Raw genomic sequence first — 13,405 nt, 5'->3', positions numbered from 1 at the left:
AATGTGTGTTAATGTGGTTCCCTTTTTGATAAGATATCAAGGTGATTCTTTAGAAAGTGAGAAACCGAGTAGTGAATTGGAATGGATAGGAAAAATGATATGCAAAGATTCGCATCTCAATAAGCAGTTGGCTATGAAAAACCATGAAATTTAAAATGTAAATGTAAATGTAAAACCTATATATAAAAACTTAAAGCCTTCATTTTGACAGTTTGCTTGCTTATTAAATAGTGAAATATATTAATATTTATACAAACAGGATTTGATACTTCGCCAATACAAAAAAACGAAACATTTCAAATAAAACAATCAAAAATATTATTAATACATTTTTATTATTAAGAAATTTACTTTCGCGTTTAGGCCTAAAAGATTTCTCGGACAAAGAACTCATTAAAATAAAAGCACAATAAAGATTAACTAGTATTCTAGAAGCTTATGTTAATGGCTTAGTGTTTTTATCATTTAAAAATTTAATTAATAACAGTTTTTTTATAATAAGACCTAAAGAGTCCATAATTTCATTCAAGATATTGATATTTAATAACTATTAAATTATCTTTAGTAAAATATGTAACAGGTACTGCTTGTATCTATAGGATATATTTTTTGAAATACCCTACAGATTGAAATGATAGTTTTTGTAATAAAAACATAAGACTAGTTAATGTTCTCAATAGTCTTATAAACAATTTTGCAATTAACAATGGTGCATTTCATATGAACTTCCGTATATCCTATAAAATTTTTACACAGTTTTTGGTTAAAACAAAGAAGTTTTTAGTGTGAAAACTGGCGCGAAGTGAGTCATCTTATTTAGTCATTATTATAATGAATATTGCAGAAATGTGACAATGACCCTAACTTCTGGATCCATAACTTAACCTCTTTAGTGCGAATACCTATATTTGCGTTGTTATACTTATGAAAATCACACTGTTTTTCGTTTTTTGAAATACTTGGAAAAGTTCTTACTCCGAATAAGATTAGAAGGTTGAAAATATGATTAAATAATTTATACTCTTACTTCGAGTTAGGCCTTGATAGGTAGATTAATGTATTTTTTATGACAAGTAATAATATAGCTAGGCTGTCTAAACTTTATGTTAAGCCTTGAATAAGTTTAGATTTGCGTCTTTATGTTGCCACATATATTAATGATGACATGCCTGAATAATAGCGCTTTGTAAACACTTTGCAACCCCCAAGCAAAATAATTTCCACGAATCGTTTACGTTTTAAGTAATTTTTTCATCTTTTATTTGCACTCAGCGGTCGTCGGCAAAGAAAAAAAAAAACAGAAATTTAAATTAAACCAGCTGTCGCAGCTGAGAAGGAGGATGAGAAGGGGGAGGAGCCCATCTAGTAGTTGGGCTGGCCGTAGGGCGCGGGGCTGTTGTACAGTGGAGCCTCGTTGCCGTAGCCATTGCCATCGGCGGACGGCGCGGCACCGGCCGAGGAGGCGGCCGATCCGGCACTACCATAGCCCTGGGGCTGGCTGTAGACGGGGGCCACCACTGGCGACAGTGGGGCCTCGATCTTCTTGCCCGGCTTGTAGACCTTCACGTAGACGGGATTGAGGCTCAGCGGAGTGGGCACCTTGTTGATCACCTCCTGCTGATAGATCACCGAGGGCTTGATCTTGTAGATGACCGGATTGCCGCGCACCACAGTCGGTGGGCCGCTGTTCACATAGGCCGGCGGTGCACCCGGCTGGTGGACAATGATGGGGGGCAGGGGCTGGGTGGCGATCACCTGGTGGTTGTTGTGACCCGACGGCACCAGCAGGGAGCGGAACAGATGCTGATCCACGAACTGCGGCGACACCACCTTGATCTTGCCCTGACGAATGTTGCTGGCCAGATTGGTCTCCGCCAGCGAATCGGCAATATCCTCGGAGTTCTTCAGCTTCTGATAGTTGGGATCGGCATTCAGGGCCTGGAGTTGCGCCTGGACGCTTCCCAGACGGCTAGCTTCCTCCGGCGATGGCTGGATCTCGGCCTGGGAGGCGATCTGATTGGCAGACGGCTGATTGCCGCCCGTCGCCACGTTCACGTACTCATCGAGTCCGTTGTTGGAATTGGACAGATACTGACCATGTCCGTTTCCACCTTGACCATGTCCGCCAGCGGGACCATAATTAGCGCTCACCAGCTGAAGGAGAGAAACAAATAAGCACGATAGTTAGATGGATGCAATGTTGCCGCCATGGCTAAGACTTCTGGCTAATGGCTAGTGGCTATTGGTTACTAACCGGCGCGGCGGCGATGGCTAAAATGCCAAACCAGAGACCGAGTTGCATGTTGCCGTTTACGTGTGGATCGTCTACTGCTCGCTGTCTGGCTATGACTCCGGCTCTTTATAGCGCCTATAATCGCTGCCCGCCACGGCCGGCTACGTGATCCATCTCCATTTCCGATTTCGCGCCGCATCTTTGTCTCGCCATCGTGCCCACATCTGAATCCACAAAAACTCCTAACCCCCAGTGTCTGTGTCAACTTGCCGCCCGTCGCAATCATCTCTTTGTGGCGGTCGCCTTGGCTTGAATCATAGCTCTTCCAGCGATCGACATCGATCCAAAGATCGTTTCCACTCGTTCCGAATCTCAGTCTATGTGGGTGTGCTTCTCTTGGAAATACATACGGATGGTTGCATTCTGGGGAGTCGTGTTTGATATGCTCTCTGAAATACTTTTGGATTGATACACTTTCTTCGGTTGCTTGCATATTCTTCTCTTTGGAATAATATTTTACTGATCAAATTGAAGATCTTCTTGATCATCTAATGAAAATACTCATGAATCGCATAATGTTTAATATACTTTATTATTTCTTTATGAAATTTTAATTGTCACCTGGCTTAATCCTTTCTCTGAATTTTTTTTTATAAACGTAGGGAGTGGCTTTTGATATGCCCTAAAAAATACTTTAAAAATTATGCATTTTGGGAAGCTCTGTTATGTTTTTCTCTTTGGAAAAAGTTATTTTTGATCATTAAATGAAAATACGTATAATATTTCTGATATTATTTTTAACGTTTTATTGTCTTCTTTTTTAGAAAATTTAATTTTTAAAATCTTAAATATACATTTCAATCTTTGCGATCATATTCTTCTACGTTTTGTGATCTCTTCGAATCTTTTTTTTTGTCAGATATTTTTGACAGTATTTTTGAATTTCTCTTTGAACTGATAATAGCTTAAACTAGAGATACTCTATATAAAATGTATGTGAACTGATAAACTTAATAAACATTTCCGAGTAAGATGTTATAGATAAAATACCTATACATAGTATGTAAATATAATTATAAATGGGTAGTGCAGTTCCGGAGATTATTCAGTCTTCCATTTCACCTGTGATTCCATTACCTTAATTAGTGTTGGTTTTATAGCTATATCATTTCTAAAGAAATTTAAAATATTTTAGGTAATTCCTGCTTCAGTTTTAAACACACTACAGCGTGAGTTCCAAAAAATCATTGAGTTTACTATATCTTATCTCTCTCATTCACAAAACTTCTTTACTGTAATCAAAATTTTTGCTGAATGAAGTGTTTACTTTAATATAGCTTTATTTGGTGGAATTGACTTAAATATACAACTTCTGGTATCTTTAATTTTATAAAATCTGTTAATAGTTTTTATTAACCATTAGGCATTATCTTTAATACAACTTAATGTAAATGTATTTTATTTTTCTTACTATTAAGTTAAAACCCAGAAAATAAATTACATTTTTAAGAGGTGGAGCTTTTCGTCTCAATTTTCTATATATAATAAATATAAAAAATTCTGCAGAATTGTTGAATGGCTCTAAAAATAACAGTTATTTAAAATTTTTGAGTAATTATTTATAATATTGAGTCACTAGTCACTGAAAATGTTTTTTGTTTTTGTTTTTTTTTTTTGATAAGCTCGATTGATCGTATCGTATTTAAATCCAAACACAACCACTTTTGATCTATTTGTTTCCTTTTATTTGTTATAGTTATTCCTTAAATCTCAGTGTTTGTGTGGTTTGTGTTGTTTGTGTGTGTTGTGTGAGTGTGTTGTGTGTGTGTGGAGAGTGTGTTGTGTGTTGTGTGTGTTGCTCAGCACCATTTATATAACTCAATGGACTGGGGACCGCAAGTCTTATGTTTAGAATAGTTGGGTTCTAACTTTTAGAGACCCCGTCTGTAGAGTAAATAGGTGAGATCTCGAGTTGGCCGACTGCCGTAGTCGTTGAACGGCGACTTGAAGTTGAGCTGCGAGTCAAAGGAGTCACCCTCCTCCTCGTGATTGGGTCGATCCCCTTCAGAATATCGCACTGGCGCCGGATTTGATTGGGCGGCATGCAGCTGATCCTCGCTAGAGTTGATGATGTAGCTCCGTGGATTTTCGAAGCTCTGTGGTTTTGAGTACATGTTTCTGTGTGCTGTTTGTTGTTGTGGGTATTGATGGGTGTGTTGTCGGTGTTGTTGTTGTTGATACTGTTGTTGTGTCGGAGGTTGTGCATAGTGTTGTGTGTGTTGTTGGGCATAGTTAAATCGCTGCTGTGAAGGATGTGACTGCTGGCTCTGCTGATGCATCAGATATTGCTGCTTCATGGCCATGGCTCGATTGTCGAAGCCATGGTGATAAGCTGAACCAGATTGGCGAGATGTAGGTGGAGCCACACTGCCAGGTTTTTCGGCACCCGGCAAGTACTCATGATGCACCTCCTCATGGACACCGTTCTGTGTCCGGTTGATCAGGCGATTGTATTCCTCGTTGATGCCGCCCACCTGCAAATGGATGGCATGCTTGAAATCCTCGCCCAGGTGCGTCAGCCAGAACTTCTCGTCCACGTCGCCGGTGGTGACGATCCTTGTGGTCTGGCCGCTCTTGGGCTTGGAGGCCATCACATCGATCACATTATACTGCTCCTGATCTGCACCACCACCACCAGCATCCGCGTGGGCTGCCATGCGATTGGTGGTCTCTTCCAGCGGCGGACCCGGACTGGTGCTGCCATCAAACTCCTCATCAATGCCGGGCGTGGACTCAGTCGGTTTCTAATACCAAAACGTCTATTATACACATTGCATTTTGAGTAGATTTAATATTTGAAGATACCCACCTCTGCGTTGATAAGCACGACCAGTGCTGTGAGCCACAAAAGCAGTTTGGGCCAACTGCTGTCCGCTGCCATTTCGACTGAAGCCCCCCGATCCCATGGATTCAACTTAAATACCCCCAAAATGAAGCTCGATTCGAGCAAACTTCAAAATAAGACGTGCCGGGACGTGATCTATAACCAGATATGCCATATTCACCAGATGTCTCATCCACGAATCTCCAGCGATCTTGATGCGTCAGGTGGAAAAAAAAAGAGAGCCACGGTCGTTTGAATTCTTTTGCTCGGCTCAATGGGCCCCGAATGACCATTCGATGTACATATGCTCTAAAAACATTGTTGATATATCGAAAACTACAAGGTTGTCTGATTTCATATCAGATTTTAGCCCCAGATTGTTCTGGAAAACTCAGAAAAGCTTAATTGTTATCCTAAAATTGACTGAAAATATTATATAGGAAATAGAGTGACATGAAAACATTTTTTTTAACAACTTTTCCAAAACGAACCACTATTTAAGAAGTTATTACCATAAAATCCGATTATTTTTAAGAGTCATTTATTTTTTTAAATTAAGTAATTCAATCAGCTTGTGTCTTGTGTCTGAAATAGGCACTACATTTATTTTATATTGCTAATTAATCATTGAGATTGTTTATGTTTAGATATATGAAAACATCGTTCATAAAATAAATAATTCTTTGAATAATTTTGTCAATAAAATATGAGAACTTTAAAATTTAAAGTTAAGTAAGTTTTAAAACTTTGTTTTGAAGTTGCAATATAAATAAAACATATAACATTATAAATGCATTTTATCTATACTTTTTTCACTTGACTTTTAAGTTTATAAAAATGCATTCTTTTTGGAGCTTTATAGTTAATTATTCACCATTCAATCGCATTAATTTTTATTTATTATTTACTTCCCAAGTTGTTCACGAGTTTTGCGAACTCGTCTAGAAATGTTTTGCTCTTGTGGTCACGAAGTTTAGGGCGTTTTTTGCCACTTTTGGTAATGTATCTACGACTATCTCTCTGCTTTTCAATGGTATGCGATCGCAAGAATTTTTGACGGTGAATGATGAACGATTTGTTCATATAGAACAACAAATATTCAGCCATTGACAGATCGTGATAAATGTGGGTATAGCGTGGCGTACACTCTTTTATTTTTACTAGTATTCATTTGAATACAGTTATCTTAAGCTAAATGCTAGAAAAAAAGGTGTTTTCTTGTTTTGCTTATTTCAAAACACACTTTGATTAAATTTAAATACATGTGGATTTCAGTGATTATTTTCCACTGACTGGATATTTTTTTGTTTACAATGAATTTAAGTTTTAATAATAATTTCAATAAATTATTTATTTTTGTTAAACTTTTTTAAGATATAAAGATTTAAAGTAGCAGATAAAAATCTTGTTATTTATAGTCTTTTTAATTATTAATTATTTTAATCTGCGAGCAACATTTGTAATCCTTTAACATGAATAATAGTACCTTATCAATTTATAAATACTGAAATACCATAAAAATCGGGGTCTACTTTTAGGGGTATCATATAGTCTCATAGAAATCAAGACCTTAGTTAAAAATCTGCACCATTGGGAACCCAAGAAGCATCGAATCGAGCATTTTTAATCAAGCAAACACTTTATTAACCAGTTAAATGGGGCAACTTCTTGAGGTGCCGACAAAAGCGGTAGACGTAAACAGAAATCGGAGGTTGGAATCGGCGGTGGAAGCTATAGTATATATATATATATATATATACAAGACCCACTGGCCTACTTTTGGCTGGATTTTAAGCCGAGCTCAGCAGATCGATGGGTTGGCTTGGTTTGGGTTGGGTTGGTATTTTTTTTTTTTTTTTTTTTTACGTTTCGGTTTGGAAGACCTCTTTATAAGACCTCTCTTCAGTAGCCGTAGCCCGCGTCTTCGCTGCAGCTGCAAAGAGAAGAAAGACGAAGACTGTGAATGGAGTGAATGAAGAAAGAAACACCACAATGTTTTTTCAATTTATTATATTCTGTTTTTTTGTGTTTTTGGTTATGATCGTTTTCGTGTTCGGTTTTCAAAGTAAAGCTAACGCTAAAAGATAGGTTTTTTTTTTTTGCGTGGGACTTCTAGAACCAGGCCCTCAGATAGTCCGTGATTGGTGGCGCACTGTAGGTGTCCACACTGTAGCCATTCTGGGTGTGGCTATTGTAGCCATATGTCTTGGCCGGTTGTCTGGCGTAATCCTCGTGCAGACTTTGTTCCGGTTCCGAGGCCTGATCGAATCCCCAGCCGCCCAGGCGGCCATCGATTAGTTTCTTGAGGAAATCCGTGGTCTGCTGCTTTTGCACCGGCTCCGGATCCACCAGGGTGCCCTCTGTGGAGTGGTAATGATGGTGGGGATGATCGTAGGCCGGATGATTGTACACAATGCCCGAGATGATGCTGTCCAGCTGGGAGTCGGTGACATGCTCCACGGGATAGCCACCGCCGAGACCCAAAAGTGAGGCACCGCCATAGGATCTTCTCGTGACCGATTCCAGATCGCCGGCAAACTGCAGCGGCGTGGAGCTGTACTCCAGCGGATCTGGGACGGAAGTGGTGGACAGTAGGCTGCTCAGCTGCGAGTCATCCACGAATTTGTAGTCCTCCGGACGACTCAGCGGCGATGGAATCTGCACGGGATAGTAGCCAAAGGCGGCGGCCCGCTTGGCCGGAATCGTGTTCTGATGCTCCAACGGTTCCGCGTGCTCCGGTTGTCCAGTCTGAGGAGGCACTTGCTCCTCCTTTGGCTGGGGCTCCTCTGGCGGTGGTGCCGCCGCTGTCATTGCTCCACAGCCCATGTGGCACTGACCGGGCTTAAAGTCCGGATTCAGGGTCTCCGGCATATACTGGATTATCTCCGGCGCAGTGAGGTCCATTTGGGAGCGTTCTTGCTCGAGCAGATCGTACTCCCCCTTGATGTCGCGCTTGTGCAATCGGCGACCCAATCCCATCCAGCTCGGCTGGCTTTTCTTCGTCTTCCTCTTCGTCTTGGGTGCGGCGGCCACTGGCTGTGCGGGTTCCACCGGAATCAGGCCGAAAAGCTTGAGATGCTGCTGCTGCTGCTGCTGCTGCTGCTTCTGCTGGACGGGAGTCAGGTCCTTGCTGTACAGCTTCACATAGCGTGGCGGACGCTCCTGGAGCTGCTGCTGGCGCATGAGCCGCCGGCGGAGCAGCGATCCCGGTGGCCGGATGTCCCGGCGACGACGGATGGCGTTGGGCGACCTGACCGGTGGAGCTACGTACCTGGGCTTTTGGCTGGCGCAACTCGAGCAGCTGCAGGTTGACTTGTTCTTGGCCTGGCAATCTAAAATAAAAATAAAAAATACAAATATGTGGTGAAATTTGTTCAAGATATAGAAATATTTAAAAAAAAATTTTGAAACCACAAAACAATTTCATTTACAAGATTTCAATAAAATTTCAATCAAATAAATAACACGAAACCATTGATAGCAAAAATGTAAATTATTTTCTGACTTATTTATATTCAAGATGCCACCAAAAAAATTGGATTTAATATGTCAAAGGAATAAATATTATGAAAAATTAAATTTTTTTGTGATCTTATGTTTAAAGTTTAATGTATATTTTGATTGTAGGAGTTTAATGTGTTGAAAACACTTTAATATGTATCTAAAAAACAAAAGACTAAAAATTTGTAATTTGTCAAAAGTATTTATACATCAAAACAGAAGCCCGCTTAAGGGAGAGCTGTCCGCTTAACGAAGTTTTGGCAAATTATAAACTTTTGTACTAGCAATTTATTTTAAAATTTGATGAACAAATAATTGAATACTTAAAAATACGGTCAAAGGACGCTGTCCGCTTAAGAGAGAGAAAGTTGTCCGTCTAAGGGAGGTCTTGCGTTTAAGGACGAGATTTTTGCACTTACCCGCCTTGTTGACTGTGATCCGGTCCACCTTGGCGTACAGCTTGGAGGGATTGGTCTTGGGCGGTGCCGGTGTCCTGGGCTGCTCCACGGTGAAGTCGAAGCTATAGCTGATCTTGGCCTTGGTCTGGACGGGCTTCTCCACCCGATAGCCGTACTCGGCGCCCGCATACTTCTTTTGCTTGGGGGGATTGGGCACGTTCAGTTGGTAGCCCAACTGGGTGGGACAGGCGCAGCTCTCGCCCGTGTAGACGACCTCCACGGGAGCGGAGTGGACCAGCGCCACGAGTGCGAGTAGCAGGCCCAGAAACGGTGCTTTCGGGGCTATCATAGCGTTCAAGTGTCGCATCTCGGTTAGATCTTCTCGGTTATCTGCCTAACTGGCTACTAGCCACAGAGTGCACAGCCGCATTCTTTATATCATCTCGCCCAGCTCGGAGCCCAATGCACTTGACTTTGGGCAAGGTCTTCTTCCCCAGAGACGCCGGCCGACCACACTGTTTGTGTTTGTTTTTGTTTTCGCTGACCTTTTCAAATAGTTGGCGGGTCATGTTTTCCGTCAAAAGTCATGTTCCCGGCGTTCGCCGCTTTCTTCAGTGTCGATTGTCGCGAAAAGTCAACATCCAAGCTTTAAATTTAGAATTCTGCACAGTGAAACTTCGCCACCAGTTGCCAGCAATTCCAATTTCCCTAGAGAGAGAATATAAATTTTGTTTTTAAATTGTCTTTCAAAAATATACAGGGAGTTTTTGGTTAAAAAATGTACAGGCAGGTTTTTGTTCAAATATATTTGTACATTGTGTTAATAACGTGTGTTTATTTGGAACGTAGTTTTGTAATAAACCCGATGAGAAATAGTTTTCTTACCTTTTAGGTGTTATAAAATAGTTGCTGAGTGAAAAGTTATGGTTCATAACAGATATGTTTTTACTGTAATCATGTAGCTCATAAATAAGTGTTTCGTGGGAATATTTTAAAATGATGGGAGATTCTTTGTAAAGCTGTAAGTCAGTTTTAAAACATTTTAGTTTCTTTGTTTTATTTTTTTGTCTATTCTTTTTTTTTTTTGTGTAAATTACCTCCCATCTAATTTTCATGTCAGCACTTTAAGCCACTTTTGCGACAATTAAGACGTGTCAAAGTGCTTTGATTACACAAATGCGGCAATCAACAAATAAATTACCATTTTCTTAATGGTCATTTACAAATCGTTTGGGTAATTGTGAGTTCAGAAATAGTTTTACACAAGCGATGGGTTGAATGAAAGTTTATGTTTTGAAAACAAAGTCTTATTTAATTTACTGCTATTAAATTGAAATTTTTTAAGTTTTCTCCCTTTATAAAATAAATGTATAAGAAAATGGACTTGCTTATGTACTTTTTATTTTTAAAACTAACTTAGACAGACATCCAATCATTCCCTAGCGTATGTACATATTTACAAAAGGAAGGATTGGCATTGGATGGGATGGGTTTAGTAGGAGCCCTCTGCGGAGTCCTCGCGTTTGGCCTTCCGGTAGGAGGTGATCCTGCCGGGCTTGAAGCCGCAGTCCACGGACACCTTGCCGGCCACCTTGCCATAGCCATCGCTATAGTCCTTGGAGTCCTTGTAGGCATAACTGGAGCTGTAACTGCTGATCCTCTTGAACTTGGGGTTCTTGTACTGCTCGGTGACGTAGCCCAGCTGCTTGTAGGTGAGCTGGGGGGCCTCCTCGTCGTCGGAGGACTGCTCCTGCTCCTCCTCGGCATACTCCTCCTCCTCGTCCTCCTGCTGCTTGGCCACATAGGTGGGCTTCTTCAGTGTGATCACGTCGCTCTTCAGCTTGAAGAGATTCTCCTCGGGCACATTGGAGAAGACCACCTTCTTCTCGCCATCGACGGGCTTCTGGGCGAATCCGTAGGCCAACTTGTACTCGGGCACATTGATGGCCTTTCCAGCCTGGGCGGCCAGACTCACGCTAATGGGATCTGCAGCCGGACTATTGTCCACCTTCTTCTCCGGCGCATAGTCGATTCTGAAAGAGATTGGCTCGATTTTAGTTTCTGTTTACATGTTCCGAGTTAATGGAATTTGTTGGTATTTTAGGGCATTTTGTTAACTCACTTTCCGTAGACGGATCCGGAGCTGGACGAGGAGGCGTAGCTGCTGTCGGAGGAGTAGCCCTGCTGGCACGAACAGGTGGGCTTACACGGCGTGGTCTGTGTGGAGTGATCAAATCGAGAGAGTTCAGTTTCGGTTTCGGTTATGGTTGTGGTTTCGGATATCGTTGGGAGGTATCTAAATGGGTTCTATCGCTCCGCATAGCTCTTAGTTAAGGCAGCACGTACGCGGCGATATATTTGATGAGGCGGTATACGGTATATGGTATATGGTATATGGTATACGGCATATATATATGTGGATGACGATGCTGTGGACTGATGTTGTGGTGACGCAAAGTTGGGGCGGTGTATTGATAATGCCGCCCGATGCGGAAATTGTTACTGCAGCTGAGGGGGATGACGATGGATGAATGCCACTGCCACTGGGTTGCTGATTACAACTGTCGAAACTAATGCTACTTCTTATGATACGGTAATTTACGATAGTTTAAGTTATGATAAGGTAGAGGTCATACTTTTCAACATAGATTAGGTGGTGTGCCTGGTTAAAAAAGTTACAAAATAACTTATTTCTTGCTTTTGCTTAATTTTAAAAGCTTGGTCATTTAAATTACTCGATAGTGTATAGTAACTAATAGAAGCACATTATTAAATTTAAATATCATATTAAACAATACAAATGTTTTTAAAATCATTAAAATCTTAACATGGTGTTTTTAAGCTTTTGGAGAATATTCAAACTGGGTCATGTTAAACTGCGTATTTAATGTACAAAATTGAATTTCCATATTTAACAAGAAATTAAAAAATATAAAATATAAATGGTGTTTAACATGTAATAGTAATTAAAAAAACTAGTTCTATAAGAAAAATTCCTTAATCAAATAATCAAGTTATTAAGGGGAATAAAACATTGGGCATTTTTCAATACAAGACAGGAATTTAAAACTAAATATTTGAATATGTCTAGAAAGTCAAGTTAAAAATCACTGATTCTTCTGTTTTTAGTTAAGTTACAAATTGGGTAGGCATTACTGGTTATAGGTGGATATGGGAATGGTTGTTCATGCGGATTAGTCATGGGTGGTTATAGCTGATAGCGATGGCCGGAGGGGCCCCTCTTGAAGCAGTCGATCCGCTCCAGACGCTGCAACCGTTCGGCCAGACGCTGTGCCGCCAGCGACTTGGCTTCGATGGCGCCCTCGAGCATCCGACGGCCCAAGAGGTTGTTGAAGGCGCTCATGTACTGGAACAGCTCACGTACTTTGCCGCAGGTCTTGGGTAGCTGGGCCGGCTCGATCAGCTGCTTGCTGCACCAGCAGTTGTCTCCGATCGGCGGGAGGTTCACGTCAGTGGGCTCGTAGTATCGGGGCTTCGGCCGGATCACCGTGGATCCCTGGCAGCTCTGGCAGTAGTCCGTTCCCTTCTCGGAGCACACGCAGGCCGCCATTAGCTGTAAGATCAAGAGGACTACTTTAAAACGTGTTTAACACTTTTATTTTACACACAACACTTTTTACAGTTGTTCAGGATATAAAGTTAACCTTCCCTAACTCAAATCTATATTATAATTTGTTTTCTAGTTTCTATATTTTTAAGTCGAACTTGAACAACTCTTAGCCCTAATATCCCGTTACAGGAATTTCCAACACTTTTCTTAACGATTCGAAAATTTATTTTGGTCCTTAAATATTTTTAGTAAATATTTTATTTGTATCCTATCTAGCCACTTTCATAAACAGTTTTGTTTAACTCTTAAAAAAGCATTCAGCATTGTTTTTGCCACCGTACTAAACAGTGTTCTAAAAGCCATTTAAAAGCTTCCTTTGTCCCTTTCTAATACATGCACTTGTTGGCTCTTTCACTCTCACGCACTTGCACGTTCACTTGCACTCATTTAATATGAATTTATGTTCTCTTTCTTACCACTTGAATGCAGTGCATTCCCATCACCAGACAGAGAAGAAGCTTGCAGGCCAGCATTTTGGTAATATTCTTATCGGATCTGTGTGGCTCACTACTCTGTTCTGGGCTCGTTAAAAGTTTGCACTGACTGTGGGAGCGGTCCACACGGCTTTTATAACCGTGATAAAACCGAGAAGATCTCCAAAAGCTGTGCTCAGAAAACCATGCATTAGTTTTTTGCAGCTGTTGCTCTCGATTTCGTTTGGAGGTGAATGAAATCTTTGCTCACTATTCGCGCTAAATGAAATCTTCTTGGGATCTTGGGGTCACTTTCTCGTTGAACGACCTTGATTGAAGGACAGG

General features: G+C 40.9%; 4 protein-coding genes across 6 annotated transcripts; all 4 read right to left on the bottom strand.

The window, feature by feature from the left end:
• Nucleotides 1–1,234: 1,234 nt before the first annotated feature.
• Nucleotides 1,235–2,337, bottom strand: LOC108150553 (chorion protein S36). The gene is made up of 2 exons (XM_017278786.2): nt 2,255–2,337; nt 1,235–2,154 (listed from the first exon to the last, which is right to left on the bottom strand). The coding sequence occupies exons 1-2, from the start codon at nt 2,300–2,302 to the stop codon at nt 1,363–1,365; spliced, it is 840 nt and encodes a 279-aa protein (XP_017134275.1). The 5' UTR covers nt 2,303–2,337; the 3' UTR covers nt 1,235–1,362.
• Nucleotides 2,338–3,955: 1,618 nt separating this feature from the next.
• LOC108150551 (mediator of RNA polymerase II transcription subunit 9) lies at nt 3,956–5,177 on the bottom strand. Of its 2 annotated transcripts, none has more exons than XM_017278782.2 (2): nt 5,103–5,177; nt 3,956–5,037 (listed from the first exon to the last, which is right to left on the bottom strand). In XM_017278782.2, exons 1-2 carry the CDS (start codon nt 5,172–5,174, stop codon nt 4,165–4,167), a joined length of 945 nt encoding a protein of 314 aa, XP_017134271.1. In that variant the 5' UTR covers nt 5,175–5,177; the 3' UTR covers nt 3,956–4,164. The 2 variants fall into 2 exon arrangements, with proteins under 2 accessions (XP_017134271.1, XP_017134273.1); XM_017278784.2 differs by having other exon boundaries at nt 3,956–5,052; nt 5,103–5,159.
• Nucleotides 5,178–6,737: 1,560 nt separating this feature from the next.
• Nucleotides 6,738–9,417, bottom strand: LOC108150549. 2 transcript variants are annotated; one of them, XM_017278780.2, is made up of 3 exons: nt 9,038–9,417; nt 8,389–8,449; nt 6,738–7,050 (listed from the first exon to the last, which is right to left on the bottom strand). In XM_017278780.2, exons 1-3 carry the CDS (start codon nt 9,381–9,383, stop codon nt 7,020–7,022), a joined length of 438 nt encoding a protein of 145 aa, XP_017134269.1. In that variant the 5' UTR covers nt 9,384–9,417; the 3' UTR covers nt 6,738–7,019. The 2 variants fall into 2 exon arrangements, with proteins under 2 accessions (XP_017134269.1, XP_017134268.1); XM_017278779.2 differs by lacking the exon at nt 6,738–7,050 and having other exon boundaries at nt 7,082–8,449.
• Nucleotides 9,418–10,400: 983 nt separating this feature from the next.
• Nucleotides 10,401–13,194, bottom strand: LOC108150552. Its single transcript, XM_017278785.2, has 4 exons — nt 13,064–13,194; nt 12,402–12,590; nt 11,139–11,233; nt 10,401–11,049 (listed from the first exon to the last, which is right to left on the bottom strand). Exons 1-4 carry the CDS (start codon nt 13,118–13,120, stop codon nt 10,509–10,511), a joined length of 882 nt encoding a protein of 293 aa, XP_017134274.1. The 5' UTR covers nt 13,121–13,194; the 3' UTR covers nt 10,401–10,508.
• Nucleotides 13,195–13,405: the final 211 nt, after the last annotated feature.

Source organism: Drosophila elegans, unplaced genomic scaffold (genome assembly GCF_018152505.1).
Source record: "Drosophila elegans isolate 14027-0461.03 unplaced genomic scaffold, ASM1815250v1 contig_149, whole genome shotgun sequence".
In the NCBI taxonomy this organism is placed as follows: Eukaryota; Metazoa; Arthropoda; class Insecta; order Diptera; family Drosophilidae; genus Drosophila; species Drosophila elegans.
The sequence above is the reverse complement of the archived record's forward strand: the minus strand, read 5'-3'. Positions and strand labels throughout refer to the sequence as shown.

Excerpts from the sequence above, each read along its gene's own strand:
- LOC108150553 (XM_017278786.2), bottom strand. The coding sequence starts at position 2,302 with ATGCAACTCGGTCTCTGGTTTGGCATTTTAGCCATCGCCGCCGCGCCG. Across the intron at positions 2,155-2,254 it reads TAGCCATCGCCGCCGCGCCG|CTGGTGAGCGCTAATTATGG; the intron begins GTTAGTAACCAA and ends TCTCTCCTTCAG.
- LOC108150549 (XM_017278779.2), bottom strand. The coding sequence starts at position 9,383 with ATGCGACACTTGAACGCTATGATAGCCCCGAAAGCACCGTTTCTGGGC. Across the intron at positions 8,450-9,037 it reads GATCACAGTCAACAAGGCGG|ATTGCCAGGCCAAGAACAAG; the intron begins GTAAGTGCAAAA and ends TTTTTATTTTAG.
- LOC108150551 (XM_017278782.2), bottom strand. The coding sequence starts at position 5,174 with ATGGCAGCGGACAGCAGTTGGCCCAAACTGCTTTTGTGGCTCACAGCA. Across the intron at positions 5,038-5,102 it reads TCGTGCTTATCAACGCAGAG|AAACCGACTGAGTCCACGCC; the intron begins GTGGGTATCTTC and ends TTTTGGTATTAG.
- LOC108150552 (XM_017278785.2), bottom strand. The coding sequence starts at position 13,120 with ATGCTGGCCTGCAAGCTTCTTCTCTGTCTGGTGATGGGAATGCACTGC. Across the intron at positions 12,591-13,063 it reads GAATGCACTGCATTCAAGTG|CTAATGGCGGCCTGCGTGTG; the intron begins GTAAGAAAGAGA and ends TTGATCTTACAG. Across the intron at positions 11,050-11,138 it reads TCCGGATCCGTCTACGGAAA|AATCGACTATGCGCCGGAGA; the intron begins GTGAGTTAACAA and ends AATCTCTTTCAG.